This window comes from Camponotus vicinus, unplaced genomic scaffold (assembly GCF_025532165.1).
Source record: "Camponotus vicinus isolate PSW18456_S1 unplaced genomic scaffold, iyCamVici1.0 SCAF_1, whole genome shotgun sequence".
Classification (NCBI taxonomy): domain Eukaryota; kingdom Metazoa; phylum Arthropoda; class Insecta; order Hymenoptera; family Formicidae; genus Camponotus; species Camponotus vicinus.
In genome coordinates, this window is record NW_028141945.1 from 31,789,009 (window position 1) to 31,808,761 (window position 19,753).

Here is a 19,753-nt window from a genome sequence, read left to right on the forward strand (position 1 = left end):
TCAGCTGTGCGCGTCTCGGTAATCTCGCGCGTAACGGAGCGCGCGTCTCGACGAAGCGTCTCTCTCTCCGTTCTGTTGTTATCGCGTCGTGGCAGAAGTTCGTCCTCGCGGGTGTTTTGTGTCGCGCGACAGGAGTCGATTCGAGCGGGGCACCTGGGAGTTGGGGCATCGGCGAGCGATTTACGACGCGCGGCCGCGGGCAGCGAATCGCGGCAGCTATGTGTTGTCTCGGCGGTCAGCGGGGCATGACGGGAACAGGTGACAATGGAACCGCGCCATGTTAGATTTCACAAGATCGCGAAACGCGCGCCGCTGCTGCTGCTGCCGCCGCCGCCGCCGCCGCTGCTGCTGCTGCTGCTGCTGCTGCTGCCGCCGCCGCCGCTGCCGCTGTCGCTGCCGCTAGTTGCTACTACCGTTGACTACTACTACCGTGGTGTTAGTACCGTGAGGAAAAAGTGAGAGAAAGGGAAGGAGGAGATTTACACTTTGTTTTCTCGGCTATCGCGCGCGCTGTTTTCCTCGCGACGGTGATCCACACGAAAATCATCCAAGCTGGATAGGTTACCCGAGTATCTCCGCGATACCGTGGACTGGTTTATGGGGTAAGTGTCCTGTCTCTCCTATCTTTCTCGCGTACAATCGAAAAGAGGAGACTCTGTTTCCTTTTTTCCCTTCCTCGTCTTTCCTATTTTCTCGTTTTCGCGCGCGCTGTCCGAATTGTCGTCCCGCTCCGGCGTGGAGGTTAACCTCCAACCTGCGTTAACCTGCGTCCGCGAATGAGCGAGTCAGCGCATCGTCACGCCATGCGTCCTCGTCTCGCTCGCGCGATCATCCGCGCGCCGGGCTCGCCTCTTCCTCGTGAGGAGAAAGTCATCGCGGACGAGAGGATCGCGCGCGATCATCTCCGGATTTTCGGAGCGTCGCCTCGGAACGTCTTCGTCATCGTCGGTCGAAGTGACGCGTGCACCTACAGGGCGCTGAAAAACTACACGTCTCGATATCTTTTCTCTCGGTCTTTCCGAAGTCTATCCTTCTCGAACGAAGAAATTTCACCGAGAATTATTCTTTTCTCTCTCTTCACTGTTTCTGATTTTTAATTTATTTACCTTCGAATTTATCGCGAGATCCTTGCATCTTGATGTTAAATATCTAGTCGATTAAGTGAAACGTTAGAAATTGAACGAATTTTGAATTAACGAATTTTCCAAGTCGCAACAAAATTTTCTGCAACTATAAACCTGAATTTTTTTTATATTTTATTATAAAATGGAAACCATACATTTGAAATTGAGCTAAAAATACAAACTTGACATTTATTTGCATCTGCAAAGCTTCTAGACAATCGTTTATTTTTAATCGATAGGATCTTTTAAGCTCATATTTATGAGAATTTTTCTCTGTATTTTTGAATCTTTAAATAATCTTACGGTTTATATTTACAGTTTTTCACCATTCATACAACAGCATGCTATTTCCTTTTTATTTGTTATTCTAGATTCTAGATGATCGTTACTCGTTCTGTTCCAATGAGTGACTTTATAAAATCAGTCGCGAGCAGATAATAGGCTTAGTTAAATAAGAGTTTGGTTATAGCAATTCATTCTTTGCCCCTCATACTGTCTCACTAGAGAAACTATTTTAATGACAGATTCTCTTCAGCGAAAGTTTCGACGACGTTGTTACGGTTAATCTTGGTGAGCAACGAATTCATCAGTTCAGGATTGTAAACAGATAACAAAATGTTAATTTTAAATGTATTTTACGTTTTTAATTCGAGATTTGATATCACGAGAATATTTAATTGGAAAGACTATATAAGATAAGATAGTGTTCCATTTAATTTTCTATAAGAGAAAGAGATTGATTTATTGTTTGTCAATCTAGCATTAACTGTGATAACTATGATCAAATGTTTTTTTTAAATAAAGTTACACCAATATATATATATATATATATATATATATATATATATATATATATGAAATAACGATTTTTCATTACGTTTTATAAAGTGAAAAATTCCAATCTTTCGCGAGAATTTATATTTTAATACAAGCGAGAAACAGATACAACAACACGAATGAGATTAAACAAATTTAATCATGTCTATTGACTTGCCATATCTATTGAATTATTTTCATATATTCTATCGATATTGACATATCGGTAGAAAGGTTTCCGGTATAGACAAGACATTTCGTATACTCGCAGTCAGATACAATGGTAGACAGAGAAAGAAAGTGTATTTAATCACGTTTAGCATTAATCGAGGTTAGCGTGGGCTTTAGGGTCAGTCGCATGAACAACCTTGATTTACTTAGACTACTTAGCGGTTTCCCTTTTGCTGTATTTGCATAAATTTACAATACAAAATTTTCTTTAATAATCGCAAGAATCGAGATTGGTTAACCATCAAAGGAAAATTGTTTTAGTTGTACGTTTTCGGATTGCAAAAAATAAATTTGCTCTTATGTAAGATACAATATACATGTACCTATTAAAACCGTTGGAAAGAGTTAAATTATATATATTAATTGTAAGTCTTTCAAAATCATATTTGTAAAATATCGATGTTTTTACGGCGTCTATACATGTTTATTATGTGATTATTACGATTAAATTGGATATATTAATTCTTCGTCAATCTTTTCCGAGATGCACTCTACGGTTAACTGCATAATAAAATTTTTCACAAACGAGAAAATAATTATAAGGATATAATTTAATAATAACAGTAAGAAAATTATGCATTATTATGCATTATTATTTATGCATTTTTCCAATATTATTCCGAAGTAATTACATTGCTATTATCATATTTTACAATCACTTTTTACTTATTATTTTATTTTATTACCCGCGCGTATATACAGCTAATTATTATTAACATTATTACTGCTTTCGCACATCTCCATTGGTTATATGCATATCCAAGAAAAGTATATTAATTCTCATTACTTAAATTTAAAAAATTTACATTTTCACGAGAGAAAGAAGTTTTTCGCGAGGGAAAGAAACTCTTTTGAAACTCGGGCAAGAAAGTTGTTAAATGTATTCGGGACACATGTAGTTATATTAATGAAAATATTACTTTCGCGATGCGTGTCTCTGAACTTCATTCTTTGTTGCGTATGGTTGTATTAAGTGTACAATAATACCCGATGATAACAAAAGCGATACCAAGTACGACGGAGTCATATTCATCGGACTTAATTCGCGAGACACGCGAATCGCTCGTATAACGTAGATGAATTGGTGTTACAATTACCATCGAATCGACGATGGAACAATGATCCCCTCAGTTTTCCATCCCATTCGAAATACCGCAAGCTATTTTCCGGAGTTCTCCGCGAGCAGGCTTTTTACGAGGCAGATTTATGCATAAAGTTTCTCTCCGCGACACACTATTTTATACATAAAATTTGCACGCTGAATTCTTCTATTCACCGCAACGAAATATATGCAGCCACGAATGATTATGAATTTTATTCTACTTTCACTGGATTTGAAATCAGCTTTGTAAGATAATTTTCTTCAACTACGAGATATGTCCGTTGACTTTTCCCAAAAATCAATATACGAAATTCTTTATCTACTATCGCTCGAATGTATTGGTATATGTTTGAGATATATTTTTCTTTCTTTTGCATCAGATTACATAACTTTCACAATGACACAGATCGAAGATTTCGTTTCAATAGTGGCTTGGAACATGATCAAAATACAATATTCTGCTTAAGAAAATAAATATGATTCTTTCTTTGAAATAAATAAAGTGTTTGTTAGCCCTTAGTTATTTTCTATTATATTTGTAATATATTGTTGAATTTGTGTTTTATTCATGTTTTGAGTTTTGCTATGGATTTTAGATATTAAATGATCCATCTCGCAATTAAAAATAATCTCAACTTAAAAGATTATTAGCTCGTTCGTAAAAGTTAATTTTCTTGAAAATAGGATTTTCTTATATATCCTTACTTATAATGAGATTAATTCTCACAGATTTTGATTCTTATAATGGATTATTATATTTCCATTCAAATTCCCTTTAACTTGTGCCAGATGGCAGATATCAAACTTCGGTTTACCGATTATCGAACTAAGTTTTGCCGAGTATGAAAAAATTCTCTTCATATCTTTGATTAATTTTTTTTTCATGTAGAATTACTATTTTTTGTCTCATAATTATTCTATTTTTAATTGAAACAAATGAGTCGATTAATTTTCGAAAAGCGACGACAATTTGCACTTGATGCACATTTCTTTCGACGATGATATCGCTTTAAAGACCGCCGGCCTTTCTGACCGGACGCTTTCCTTTGGACTTGTGATTTAATTAGCGGTATCTGCCATCAACGTTAAAACGGCCACGGACGTCATTAATGTATATAAACACGTCGTATATATCGCTATTGTATCGTCAATTTCTGAGGCTCAAAAAGCACGAGTATACTGAATGCGCGTTATGCAAATTTTATTTTCGATAAAATTAAAAATATTTTCAAAGTCAACACTCATTAATTATATTAATTTTAAGATAGCGACATTTCTTTAATTTATAAAACTACTTCGATCGTTTTGAAAAAACAACGTCGGCAAATAAACCGACGTTTTATCAAGATAATATAAAGTTTTTTTGTACGATATTCCAAGATTAATGTGCATCAATCGATAGGATACTGTTTTTTTTTCAGAGAGTCAGATTTTTTCGCAGTAAAATGTAGGTCATGTAGGTCATTTTTTCTGTTGCTTTTTAGCGTTTTGCATTAATGTACTTGGTTGAAAATCGCGACTCGAGTCTGTAGCGAGCGAGCAAAGTCTATTCGCTGGCGCGAAACCGAACCGAGCGATGACTCACCTCGATCTCTCGCACTACGATTGGCTTCCTTGGTGATTCATGCACGGTTGCGCGTTCGCCAAAATACCGTGACGTGACGTTTCCAGTGCGATGTGTCGCGCGATTCTTTCCGATCTCGGAGGACTTTGGAGAAAGCATCGAGGTGGTGTAAATCGAAGGCGGACAGTGTGTCCGATACCTCCGAGTAGAACGTAAGTATCATCGTTCAATTGCTCGATCTCATGGCTGATCGTTTCAAAATTAGACAATAGACAGACAGTTTAAAAAGAATGAATTTATATAAATTAAATTTAAATAAATTCCATTCTGTGACATTGGTGATATTTAATTTTTGAAATCGAGAGTAAACTGTATAATTGTCATGAACAGATTCTGGGATTTTCAAGGTTCGCTTCCCTCTGTTTTGCAAGATTCTGTGCTCGAAATCGCGTAATTTCGAAATAAATCAAAAGATGTTTACAATTTTGGCGTTTTAATGCTGTGAGCTTGATCTTCTCGATTTGTATAATTCACGATGCTCGTCGAACGGTGTGATTCGGTAAATTTAAATCTATTTGACGAATGTATAAGAAGACTGTTTACATGTACGTGTGACGTGAGTCATAAAGACATTCTGTCTCACAGGTTAATCAATGTAATCATCGTCTGAAAATTATGACAACGTGATATAGATTATCTTCCCCAAGAAGAAGTGAATACTAATTTTCTAAACTATTGCATTTTCCTACACTTGTCTAAAACATTTGTTATTGAACGTATAAGTTGTTTAGCAGAAAGAATTAATTTATGATACTAAAAATGTATTTTCGAAAGGTGCGAAAATATCTCTCGATAATTTTATTTTTTATAATGTACATTCTGGGATTAAATATTTTGTACAAAATTTGACGAATTTTTATGGATTGCGCAATATTATTCACAAAATAAATTGATGGACATTTTTTTCGTCAAATTTTATATATAAATTTAAATTCGTATCGATACATATAACTAAATATAAACAGTGTGAGCAATCAATAAATAACAGATAAATTAAATGTAACTACAATGGTATAAACTATGGAATGAATGTGACGTATACTGATGATTTATTATTTCTACATTCGAGAATATCAAGCTTTGTCATGTCAATCCATTTTCTATTCTTATATTTTAATAGTATTCTAATAATATCGAATGTATTATTGATGCAGAATAATTAATATCAATTGAATTTCTAGAATTTCAGATACTTGAGCACTTTATTATTAGAAATAATAAAAATCCTTCAATATTATTTATCGAACTATTTATTTAGAACTTAGTAAAATACACAAATAGTCACAAAACTATACCGAAATTATTTTATAACGAATAGAGACTTTGGCAATCTTATTGTAAATTTTTCAACTCTATACTTTAACAACGTTTGCTTGTGTTCCAATCAATATTTTGTGCTTTTAAAAGACAAAACTTCTTATATATAATTTATGTAAAATCTTACATTTCTCAATATCTAGCGAAAAATGATATGAAAAGTCTCGGAGAGCACAAAATGCTGCGACGTCTCTGAAAAATTTAATATTTTAGTTTGTTTTGAGATAATTGTTTTGGTTTAATGACCAACTGTATTTTTTTCTCTCTCCTTAACTCATTAAAAACGAAACCTTAAAACTCTTAATAATTTATACGACTCTTTGTAATGATAACAACATATTCTATTTTTCAAATAATATTTCATATATTGTCGCGTGTGCAAAGTTTATCAAATTAAAACGGTGCGCGCAAATATTTATATTCTGTTAATTATAGTCATCGCAATATGTTATCACAAAATACTAGCTTTTGCAGTTTCTAAGTTGTATGTTTTATATATAACATATTCTACAAAATGGATATTTATTTTATTTCTTTAGAATTAATCGTAAAGTTGAACTGTATTCTCAAAAATCAATTATCAATTTGTGCAATTATTCTTTATCTTATATGAGAAAGAACACTATGAATATAATATTCTCATAAAAGAAAATAATCTGAAATTTTCTCATCATATTAATAATTTATTATAATTAGATTAATAAAAATGTTTATTTTTAAAAATGGGATAAAACTGAGACAGAATATTACGTATACGAGAGTAAGATAAAATCACAAGAATATTCTAAAGCCCTTCTGGAAAAAGAAAACATATTTTTCAGGGAGTTTTACCTTATTAAATATATTTAGGCATTTAAATTATAATATATCTTTTTTGTTCTTTAAAGTGTCAAGCTTATCGTTAACAAAAGTTTTAAAATAACACTCATTTAAATCACTAGAATTATTAATACGTGAATACAAGAACGCCTTTTTCTTAAACGCACAGCCAACCACTTTGTTCCATGATAACAGCTACTTTATCGTCGGCTTTTATGATGGCGATAGAGCTCTACCAATCGGTGCTCGCGAGTATCCTGCCAGTTTTTCCGGGCAAATACAGTTATCGCGTTTATTATAAGATATCATCGCAACACTTCGTTGTCGTGATATCGAGATTTTCATTGTGCGTACGAAAGAATTACGGTAAAGTTCGGCGTGAACCGATAAAGTTAGGAGATTATATCGTTGATCGACGCGACGTGATGTAAACATTACAACGTCTGAAGGGCGATTTTTCTTCAAAAACAAAATTCGTTTAATTTTAAGGCGACTTCTTCTAAGGCAAATTTCTTTTTATTTGAGACTAGTCAATAAGATCAGAATGAGAATCGAGAAGTTATAAAGAAGTCATTTAATTAAAATCTTGCTAAGGAAGAAAAGACTTTCAATTGACTTTCAATTGATCAGAGAATACATCTCTGTAAAGTTTGACGATTTATTTTAAAATCACGTTAAAGTATTAAAATGTTTTATTATTTAAAGATAAATTTTTGAAATTTAAATTGTTTAATTTTTCAACAGAAAAATTTGCTTCTTATATTTTTCCAATAGAACCTATTTTCGCATTTATCAATATTTCTGATCTTGATTTATTGCTTCTTAATTCATTGATAAAAAGAAGAAGAATGCTGAAATGGAAAAAGATGACAAATTACTGAATAATAACGTCAAAATTAAACTTCTCTCATATTCCTATGGTATAATTATATTGCGTGATACACAAAGAAGGTGTACGTTATTGATTAAGCGTTAGATTGTTGGTTTTTATGAGACACACTTGTTCACGGTCTGACTATCCCTAAAGACCTCCGAAGAATATGTCGCGGTCTGTAAACGTCCAGGTCGACATCGCATTTACTTGACATTCATCCTCACCCTCGTTATCTCCGTGCTCATTTTTCACGATAATGTCATCTGACGTCTTTCGTTGGCAGAGGCATATTAGGAGAAATGCGGATAATTCACGGACGAGCGAGCAAAAATAATCGGTCTCGCGGAATACTCTTGCTTTGCTGGATAACAACTGCTCTGGTTACTCATTATCAGTAATCGATACTATCGGCGGTTATTGAAACGCGGCAAAAATCGATACTAGTGTTCTATCGGCTGTCATAGCATTTGCGCGAAATTTGGCACGTTAAGTTATTCGTTTTTTATTTATATAATATGGCCAGCTTTTTATATAGATTTTAGATAAAAGTAGGAAAAAAGATAAACAAATATTATTGGGAATTGTTATAAATATGCTAGATATATCGTCTAATATTATTTTTTTTCAATTTTAAAATTTTCACTGTCAGGATTTTCCTTGTTTTTTAATTAAAATGTTATATTTTTTTTTATTTTATTCTATTATTTCTATAGATCTGTTTACAATATTTTCCGATATTACGAGTCGGTATCAGTATTGATGATTTGCCAAATTTAAGTGTCATTCGTGTCGTGAGGTTTTTCGATTCAACTTGCTCTAATAATAGTCTTCTTGTAACGTTCGCTCGCAATTGGCGATAGTACGTATATCGGCTAGTTCGAGTCGGCCGTGTAATACTTCGATATCTATTCGCTATCGACGTAATTAGCGTCGATATTTCTCTCCCAGATGGCGGATACCGATGACAACTACCTTTATTCTTGGCAATATTCCGCGGTGACCGCCGTTTTTCCGACATTTCGCTATTCATATCGCAAACGCACTTCGATGTTCTATAATTTATATGGCAATATTTTTTATTGATAATCTGTACATCTAATCGAATATATATATGTGTGTGTAATATCGCATTGTTATTCATTTATTGTTGTGAATGTAAATAATTTTTACTAATAAATATAATTTTTTACTAATAAATAATATTTAATATTTAATATTAATAATAAATAATATTTAATATTTAATAAATATAATAATATATAGATATGTATAGAGAGTAAATATATTGTTTCAAAATTTTTATTTTTTTATTTTTTTTCGTCTTTGAGTTCGTCAAAGTTTCTGCCAGTGATGAAAAACGAGATAACCGATAGATACAATAGATCATGTGTACGAAGTTAAAGGACTATTTTGAAAGACTCAAACAATAATAAAATATTACACGCACAAAATGACCCTAATCTTTTACATATGCGACGCGGATTCCGTGAACTTGTATTGCGCGTATTTATACACGCAGATGGAATATATTAAGTCCCTTGTCGTACATACGTTTTACATCCATCGGTTTCAAGTTCATTCGGATGCATCGTTAAATGTGCAAAATTAGCATTCGCAATGTCGTAATTAATAAAAATATTATATCTTGCCTTTAGTTATTCATTAATAAAATAATCATTGCTTTCTCTCTTATCTGTATTTGTAAGTGAAAAGAAGCTCGAAAGGAAGTTGTTTATCCAAAATTATCTGGACACGAGATTATTTCTATTACTGTAATTTTTTCGAAACATCCAAAACGCTCTTTCACCTCTGTCCAATATTTATTTCTATAACAGACATATTGACACGAAGCCAATAAACGAAGAAGCAGTCGCAACTCGTCGGCGATTAAAATTTTATGTAGTTTATTGATTAATCCTTCGAGACAACGGAAATTGGGTCAAAACTAACGCGTTGTTAAAATTTTCGGACATACATATGTCACTTTTGACATTGACCGTGTTTTGGCAACTTTCGGATATTAAAGCAAACAATATGATGTAAATAGAATCTAAACTCTTTTTAATTGTATTTTCTCTTACTCTTATATGTATCAGAAATTATATTATTATATTATTATTAGTATCAGAAATTATATTATTATCTTATGATATTATATCATATTAACTTTATATATTCTTATTATATAATTTGAAAGAAATGATTTTTTTAACACAAATTTACCTATTGAAAACAATTAATGTACATTTCATTTTTCGAAATAATTTAAAAAAAACCAATTTAATTTTTGGAAACAATATATACTATTATGTACAAATGTTTTCATATTATTTTTATAGTTTTTTATCTAAAGAATATATATATTTGATAAAAAAAATATATAAATATTGCTTGTATGCAAAGTTTACTTTTGCCATTTTCCACGAAAATTTTGCAAATCTTGCGAAAATTGCATCTTCAGAAAATTAAGGTATTTTATAAATTTCTTATTCAAGTTAATAGCTTTCATCTAGTTTATTGTGCGTACTTTCACTCCTGTTGCTTCTCGTCCGTTCGAATTCTCTCGCGACAGGCACCAAAGAGTCCAGCTGAGACTCGCCATTAAACGAGCGATCTCGTGCTGCGCTACAACATGTTAATAGATATAGAACTTGTTTGGTTTCTTCGGTCGATTGTTAATTGCATTATGACGAGTCCGCTCGAAGAAAAACGAAGAATGCTCGAGCGAGGAGAACGAAAGAGAAATAAAGAAGGATAGTATACGAAGTATATAGCGACGTGTATACTCTGAAGAAGCCCCTGGTACTTTCTCCATCTTTCTTTCTTTCTCAATCATCCTTTTCTCTCTCACCAGCCGATCTCCGCGTCACCGGCTTCCTCTCGAACACGGTGGAACTCTCCCGATCCCCTCACCCCGGCAGCATATCCGCGTCTTCCCCTCTCTCTTCCGCTTTCTCTCTATCTGCCACGGCGGTGGCGGAGAGGTCGACCGCGACGTGGACGATCGCGAGGTGGTGGTACCTGACGAACGCGACTTGCCTGCCTGCCTGTCCGCTGCCTGGAGAACGGCAATGTCAGTCTGTGCTCCGTTACTGGCCTAACGGCCGGTCGAGTGGTTGCGACCAACCGGAGCAAAGTATATATATATCCTTCCCTCCCCCTCCTCTCTCTCTCTCTCTCTCTTTCTCTGTTCATCTCCTGTCCACCTCTCCTTTCCGCTCTCTTCGTTGTTTTATGCCCCCGGCACACCTGCCCACGTTCCCCTGGTACCGCCGCGCTCTCGTCCCGATGTTCGGCCTGGGCAACAGGAAGGTCCTCAAGTACTCCGCCATCGAGACGTCGCTCTCCATCGATGTCGAGGACACGGTCACGTGTTTCTGCAGGTCAGTTTCCGATTTGTTTCGCTTCGACATGAATTTGACGTGAAATCCGTGGCATCCTTGTATCTCGCATATATCGTCAATGTCCGTCACGGTGATGCTGGTGGTTGGCGATGCTCTATAGCTATAGCGTTCTCTTTTTTTTGGACCTAGCGAGAGATGACACCAAATGCACGGACAGTCTCGCTCATCAAAAGCACTCATATGTCGATGATATATACAGAGACTCGATATTGGCCGCTTGGTGATGTCGGAATTAATTTTATGACTTCTCTGTAATTGATGCAAATTAATTTTATTATATTTTTCACTGTGGCTGGATGATTTCAATTATGTAAAAGACCGGTTTTACGTCAACAATTTTCGAATAATGTTCCTAAGGAAATAAGAAGCGTTAAAATTTAATGTTTCGTTCACGTTTCTAGAATAAAAGATTATTTTTACGATTTTATTTCGGACGTAAAAGATTTAAGAAAGAGATTAATAAGAAATTTTATCAAAGTTACTGTTTTCGAAATTTTAATATCATTGAAATCTTTTTAAAATAGATATATGAAAATATTCTTTTTATGTTTTATCCTATATATGTGTGTAATTTTTCAATTATTACGCAATCGATTTCGTAATTTTTTAAAGCATTGTATTTTATCAAGAGAAAAAACCTGAAGTGCTTCGTGCGCTATTGTCTTTTAATGCGAATTTTAAATAAATCGTCGTTATCTTGGTTTGAAGGAAAGAGATATACTGATATCGCTGATATACGGACTTTTGCTAATGATTTGACAATGTCAAATGTGACAAATAGAAGAACTAACTGCAATTCATCCTTTAGTAATTTATCTAGACTTACGTCATCGTGGAACAATAATAGCAGACGACTGCTTAGTAATACCATTTGTCTTTTTTTCTCTTTTTAATCGTTACGAAACATGTTCATGTCGAAGGATGCTTGAAGAGATATTTATACGCCTAATGTAATCAGAAACGTATTCTGATCATATTATTGTCATAGGATACGAAAATTTGGATATAAAGCGAATAAATTGTACTATATTTTCCTCTGTCTTTTTCTCGCAACATCTGTTCGCAAAAGATATTATGTAGAAAAATGTAAATTAGATACGAAAGGAGGCTACTCGAAAGATTGCCTGAAAATATGGAGAAAATCGTTTTATCAGGCGACGAAGTTTTGCCGGAAGCTTGTAAAGTAACTTACATCTCTCGACAAGGTATCTCTAAGATATTTGCTACGAAGAGATGCACGAATATCGATATGTCGGAATTTGAACAGATGATTATTCTCGCAATTTTATGAAATAAATATTTCACGAGAAAATATATACGAAGTTGCAAAAACATACGGTTACAATAAACTGCCTTATCAGGCACAATCGCTCACAAGAATCTCAATTTACACAGCTTGCTTCTCGCTGCAATAAACAGCGAGATACGGTTCGCGATATTATCTTTATCAAACAATTGTTAAATAGATAATATCTCGTGACTGTATCGCGACTTTAGGAACTCGTTTGTATCGGATTCTCTTTATCACACAATGAATCAATCTAAAGAGCTTGTTTTGTAATCGTCTCGATATTGTTCGAACAGATTTATACATAAATATTATAGATGATACGTATAATTCTCCCTTTAAAAAAAATTTGTGTATTTAATTTGGAGATAAATACACCTCGCGACAAAATCTTAAAAAATAAGCAGAGTAAAATATGTAATATTCCTACGAAAATAGGTGAGATATTCTTATCTTTCTAAATCGAGAGGATTTCACACTCGTGCACCCGAAGTAGGATCTCGCAGAGCTGCCGTCGTATCACGGCTTACTTGCGTATCCGTGTGACGTAATTACGTTGCGGACATGTGTGACGCGCGACGTGTGTAGCACGTGCCTACGGCTGTCATGCACTCGACATCGGCTAAGAGGCTTGCCGTCTCTGCGGTTTTCGAAACTCGTCGAGGATGCTCGTGTATCATACCGATTTTTTCATCATACCTACCGCTACATGCCTTTAAAATACTCCACTTTCTGGACACGCGTGTACGATTTTGCCAGTAATGTATTTTTATCCGATGATACTCTTCTGCGTAAAATATGGGATTTAAAATTTAAGTCTGAAAGAGGTGCTCTTTATAATTATTTATTAGTTTCAAACAGGAAAAGAGTCATAAATTGTACTTGGAAATTTCAAACCGAATGTTAAATATTACGCCATGAACATTCTTGCGTTTAATTATCAACTTTTTTACCTCTTTCGATGTCAAAATCGTGTTCTTATATGTACGCGTGGGATACTTTATCTTACGAATAATTTTTATGCTCGATGTTTCCTCAATAAAGTTCTCAAGGGTTTAATTAGCGCAGGGTATATTTAAGTTTCAAGGTAGCTAAAAATTGAGTCTCGGCGAATTAAGATTCAAACGCATGAATAGCTAAATAGAACCTCATTCTCGCCCCTCTTCGTACATAGACGTAGATACACATACATAGCATATATATTATGTATTCTCCTGAACTTTGACGATGCGGTGCAGCATACGATTAAGGTTAAGTCAATATTTGCATTTGGCGAGGTGCTATTGGATGGGCAAGCTTTATACTTCGATGCTTCTCGCTTAGAGATCGAAGTTGAAATTGAGATGACGATGACGTGACCTCGATTTTTAATGACAGTCCGATTGAAGATATCGAATTGAGCTCTTGTTATTCCGCCAACGTTAGTTTGTAAACTATATCAATATAACAGCTGCAAAAAGAAAAATAATGCACTTTGAAAAGAAATACGTCGTAATTGAGGAAAAATCCAATACTTTTACATTCACTTAAATTCTGTCTACATTTTATTGCGCGCTTTAGTCTTATTTATTAGATATTATATATGATAGAAAATGCGAAGAGAAATCATCGATCTAAGTATGACGTTGCGTATAATAATTAAAGAATAATAATTAAAGATATTAAAGTAATAAATAATAATAATAATATAATATAATAATATAATAATAATAATAAGTAATAAATAATAAGTATAATAATTAAAGATATTAAAGTGTGTAATAAAATAATGTGCTCCGAAAATACGAGGCCGTTGATGTTTCATTCGATTCTAAGTGAAATGAAGCATCCTAGATTGATGAGAACGCGCATTTTGCCTGCGAATGCCGTGTCAGTATTTGTCGCGTGGCAAGCACGAGTTGGGTCATACGTTTTCATTAGGCTAATTAACATAGCGACATTGACATTGCGACAATGTCACGGTACAAAAAAAATCCATCTGTTCCCTTTATCGTGACTTTCTACTTTATGATACTTTTTTCGTAGTGTTATGTTGTTTGCCCGCACACTTTTACTTTGATATTGCGTTTGTCAATCAAGTAAATTGCCAAAGGCCATCGTTATCCGCGTTGCCAATATCGTCGATCGCTCGTAGAGAGATATTCATCCCGCCTTCTCGGGGAAGGTAACTTCTCTCGATTCATCCTGTATGTGATGCGAATATTTAATACGAAGAAGGAAGGCAGTTTCGTGAAGGACACGAAACGCGAGCCGATTAATGGACTTCCGGCAAGAGAGGAGACGTCAGGCGCGACGAGACGCGACGAGAGGGCCGCAGAAACCGCACAGACGAAACCGCAAACTGTCGCGCTGCACACAATCAGCTGGACGCACCGCGGATGGGAAAACCTTCCTCCGAGCGGAAGTGTTTACACGCAAATCGCTCGCGTGGGGGAGAAGCGACGCGCAAATTATGCGGAATTTACCCTTTCTGGCGAGATAAAAATAATCTTATCTGCGGTCGCCGTCTCCTCTTTCCCTCCTTCCTTTTTAATTTAGGACATTGTACTTCATTAAGTAAAATGATATTTTCTCGCATGCTTTATGCACCATTCTTACTCTTTGCTGTTGCAACGTTTACAAACACAGAAATCGGAATGCGTAGTTTGCGAGGGAGAAAGAGAGGGAAGGAGGGAGATATCGTGCCGAGTCACCCTCGCGGATGATGGGGAAGTAAACAAACGCCAGAGAAAATGTTTGTCAGGGATAGCGCCGCGACGTCATGCGAAGGCGCCTTCCTGGCGCCGTCGTTCGATCCGTCCATCGATTCGCATCCTGTAAGGATATAATCTCGGCGAAGAGAGAGAATCAACCGTTCCGATGGCGCCTGGCGCCAACCTCCCCTCTTCCTCTCGTTGCGAGCTGTCCAACCTTCGAGCTACTCTCTAACTCTCTCGTCGATCTCGTTCGACGAGATAATTATTTCGCTAGGATTGCGATCTCGTCGTGTTATCTAGGTTTAAGTTAAACTGCCAGTGTAGGATCAGATTCCAAGGCTCTTCATTAGTTTTAATTGTTATTTCTCTTTAATCGTTGTTTCTGTGGCTTTCGGTCAGTCGAGACGTAATGTTAAGACCACGGATGTAATTTCGAAGGCTTACCGTCTTTTTCGTCGTAATTTCTGACGTGGACAATATCGTTCGACGAATCTTTCTGATAACCACTCGGTAGTTATCGATGCACAGTATCTTTTGTCTGGTACATTATTGTTTTGATAATTGGAATCGAGATAACGAGATAAGTCGCGCTGTTCGTTTTATGATGGATCTCATATCTCGGGATTAAATGAATTTTATGATCGTAATCGAAAACATGTATGTAACAGAAAAACATCGTTAAATTTTCCGTTACGTTGATTCTTGACATATCTTGATTGAATGCATGTTTGATATAAAATTTCGAATAGGTTGCTTGCATCTTTCTTTTTACCTGGTCGTCGAGAAATACTGCGATACTTGGAAGTCTATCGAGTGTGGCTCTAGAACTTTCTAATCGACATCTATTGAATCGCTTTCAGTTGTATATATCCGCTGAAGAGTTTCACTATTTAAAACCGTTTCCGTAGACGACAGTCTTGAGAAGTTCAGCTAGTGTGAATCGAATCGTGATTTTCATGCTGCACACGGCGATGACATAACGAATAGATTATTTCTTTTTGCTATTTCGAGACACGCCGCATATATATCATCGACCATTAATCTGCAAATATATACCCTGAACCGAAATAGACATGTTGCAACACTTTATCATATTCCACACATTTATTTTAAATACATATGGAACTAGAAATTATTTCTTCAAGTGCACGATTATAGCGATCTTCCATGTTTTTTTTTTCATCTTTTAAAGTTTATTCTAAAGATTATTCTATAATAGAGAAATCTATATTCTAAAAGATCTATATTTTAGGTCTCTAAGAGATTATTCAAATGAAAATGAAAACATGCTTTTGATAAAAGAGAAAAATGGAGAAACATTTGCTGTTTCAAAAGTATAAAAACATGAGCGTATTCTGCATTCCATTTGAATAATCTTGCTTTTATACAGCGAAACATTTGCTTTGTATAATATATATGAAATTTACATATTATATTATATATTCGGTTCTATATAATAATATAATTTGTACTTTTCGAATAGAGAGAGTACAAATACACACACATACAAGATGTTTTAATATCGTTCCCATTATCAGATTCTTTGACAGATATGATTTATGTATAATACATAATATTCTATAATTATTTTTAAAGTGAAGCTCATACATAAAATGATAGTTTTGATTATAAATACTTATATGAAAGAGAGAGAAAAAGAATTATATATACATTGATTAAGAATCTATGAAAGAGAGTTTACTCAAGACTTCTCTCTCTCTCTCTCTCTCTTCCTGCTAAAACGAAAATTCTACATATAATACTCAGAAATCATAATCCGAGGAAAATCGAGTGACAAAGCTTGGATATACGATATACGGATACAAAGATGATCCGAGGGGAAGATCGCGCAGAAAGGGAGAAATAGAGAGAGAGAGAGAGAGAGACGGAACGCGTGACGCGCACGCGGAGCGGGAGCGGGAGCGGAATATATTGATTGTCGCAGAGTTGGAGCGCCGCTTCTCCCCGCCTCGCCGCCGCTCTACGCGCGGCGGTGCCGTCCGTCCGGCAGTCAGCTGACTCGAGTTACCCGACTCACAGCTGATCCGACGCACGCCGCCGTGGTGGCGCAACCGCCGTCGCATTGCCGCCCTCGCGTCTCTTCTCTTTCCTCCGTTCTCTACACCATTCTTCGCCTTCGATGGATTCACCTTCTCTTCGTTCCTCTCCGTCCCTCGTACGCGTCTAATCGCCCCCTTGAAATGCGATAGACGCGCGAAGGGAGACCTTGCGAGACTCTGAAAGGGAAAAGACACAAAGTATAAGAAATGTGTATGAAACGAATCGGTATTTTATCGCTCTCTCGATAAATCGACAAGTGTAATTCTATTTCGCTCGAATGTTTCGAGCGGACAGGGTTAAAGAAACCAATCCTATTTGACGTTTCGAATGTCTCGTTTTCTTCGAAGAGAAACAGGTAAATGGGGAGGGCAAAAGTGTTGCCTTTGTGGCAATCCGATCGTTACTCCGGAAACAAGGCGTGTCCTAAATAATTCGTTTCTGCTAGTGGAATTGGTGTCTTTTTGACAGAGCTCCTTTTTGGCGTATATACACGTTGGCTAGATATTTCTGGCTTCTACAATAATCGATTGATCGCTGTTCGCTATAAATAACTCCTTCATTGACGAAGATGTGCTTCCACTCGGGCTTGTAATTGCAAGGACTATGATTTACTTTAAATACGCGAGTTTAAAATAAATTCTAGATTATATATTTAAAATGTATATAGGTCTTATATGTGTGTACATGCTTAAGAGACTTGACAGATTCGATTATAAATGTTTTAAGTATGATACATATGATAGATTATTTTTTACATTCTTTTCTAGATATATACATGTCATGTATTGACTCGATAAACATTTTTCATCAATTGCGAAACTTTGTATATATAAATGTGGTAAATGCAATACATATGGCTGCTTTAAATCATCGATATTTTAAAATATATAGCTATTCTAAACTCGACAAAAGCATTATTTTAGTTTTACATTTCGCGAACATTTCGTGCATGTAAATATGATTTATAGCTCTTTCTCATAGAATCATTGAAATTTATATCGCGAGAGGTCAATTCTGAGGTCGTGCTAATTCCTACCATGTCCGACTTCAGGAAGGTTAGATTCGATGGGGATCAACGCGCCCATACCTCGTGGTCGCTTTAATACTACACAACAACACGGCGCACGTAACAGCGAAATAAATGTCCCACCGGATAAAAATGTGTACGCGTATTTCGATTTTGCGCATATAGTCGAATAATTAAACGAGATGTTCTGGAAGAGGCATGTATGCAACCTAATTCATTAAAAATGATATGAAACAAAAGAGCGTCTATAGCTAACATTTGCTAAATATGTATAAATTGAAAAAGTTGTTAAATGAATTATTTAAATTAAATTTAGTTATTTTAAGAAATTTTTATAAGATTTATATATATATATATATATCTTAATTAATTAATTATTTAGGAAATTTATTAATTAAAAAATTCAATTGAATAATTAATATTTAGTTGTGGATATAGTAATCAATATAAAAATTACTTAAATATTTCTAATAATTAAATTTATTAACTAATTCACTTCAGAAAGAGAAAGAGAGAAACCTTATCATTTTTAAATAAGCATATGTTCTAAAACTCTAGAGTTTTTTATTTTTTATTAATATTCTATCTTATAATTTATAATTCTTCTTTTCCTGCTTATCCATAAATTTATATATATAATTTTTCTCAAATAAATAAATAGTATTATTACTATTACTTATTTTTCATATGTTACTTTTGCCCTTATAAAAGTGAAAATATTGGAAAATATGAATTTTAATGCGATGTAGGAAAGTATCCGCATAGCATCGCCTTTAATCGCATTATATTTCGATTTTGCGTTTCATCCCCGGTCGTGATTCGGTGATTCGTCAGGCCGCGATCTCGGCAGTCGCATTCGTGCGCTCGACGGCGGCGCGTCGAGTAGCACGAGGGTGTCCGATGATCCAGTCTCCTATGAATGAAGGGAAGGGAGCTGTTGTCGGAGGGATTCGCGTTCGCGAGATGTGGGAGATTCGCGGACAACGCCTCGTCCGGATCGGACGTCGCAATCGGTCACTTTGGTACATCTGAGCGGCGCGTTTACAGAATTTGCGACGACTAGTCCCTTTAGATGATCTTATCCTCATTCATTCCACGTGTTTTCGCTCCTTTTTTCGCGCTCGCGAGTGACGAACCCATTCAACGCGCTCCTGAAAGAACGAGCTCCTTCTCTCTGCTCGTCGTCCTGTTATATTCGTCGTACATGATAATGTGATGGGCAGTGATAACGATCTACGAGACGCGATGCGACGTGATTCGATTAGGAGAAATACCGCAGCATCGACCACGACGTGATGCGACAAGAGCAGAATAAAGAGGACTGTTTTGTGTGATCCTGTGGAGGATGCTGCGGACGCAATAATCTCGTG

General features: G+C 35.5%; 1 protein-coding gene and 1 long non-coding RNA gene across 4 annotated transcripts in view; one reads left to right on the forward strand and one right to left on the reverse strand.

The window, feature by feature from the left end:
• Mob2 (MOB kinase activator 2) overlaps nucleotides 1-19,753 on the forward strand; it is a 27,634-nt gene continuing 7,881 nt past the window's right edge. Inside the window, exon 1 of one of the 3 annotated variants that reach the window (XM_083080963.1) lies at nucleotides 1-602. Coding sequence is in view for 2 of the 3 variants with exons in the window: in XM_083080972.1 (XP_082937098.1) it covers nucleotides 11,142-11,290 (149 nt within the window). In the remaining variant the exon portion in view is untranslated. Of the gene's footprint in view, nucleotides 603-4,908; nucleotides 5,050-10,963; nucleotides 11,291-19,753 lie in introns of those variants that run through there. The other 2 variants (XM_083080979.1, XM_083080972.1) reach the window with 2 other exon arrangements.
• On the reverse strand, nucleotides 10,407-12,064 carry LOC145961128 (uncharacterized). Its single transcript, XR_014435566.1, has 3 exons — nucleotides 11,950-12,064; nucleotides 10,759-11,560; nucleotides 10,407-10,532 (listed from the first exon to the last, which is right to left on the reverse strand). It is a non-coding gene; the product is annotated as an uncharacterized LOC145961128 (long non-coding RNA).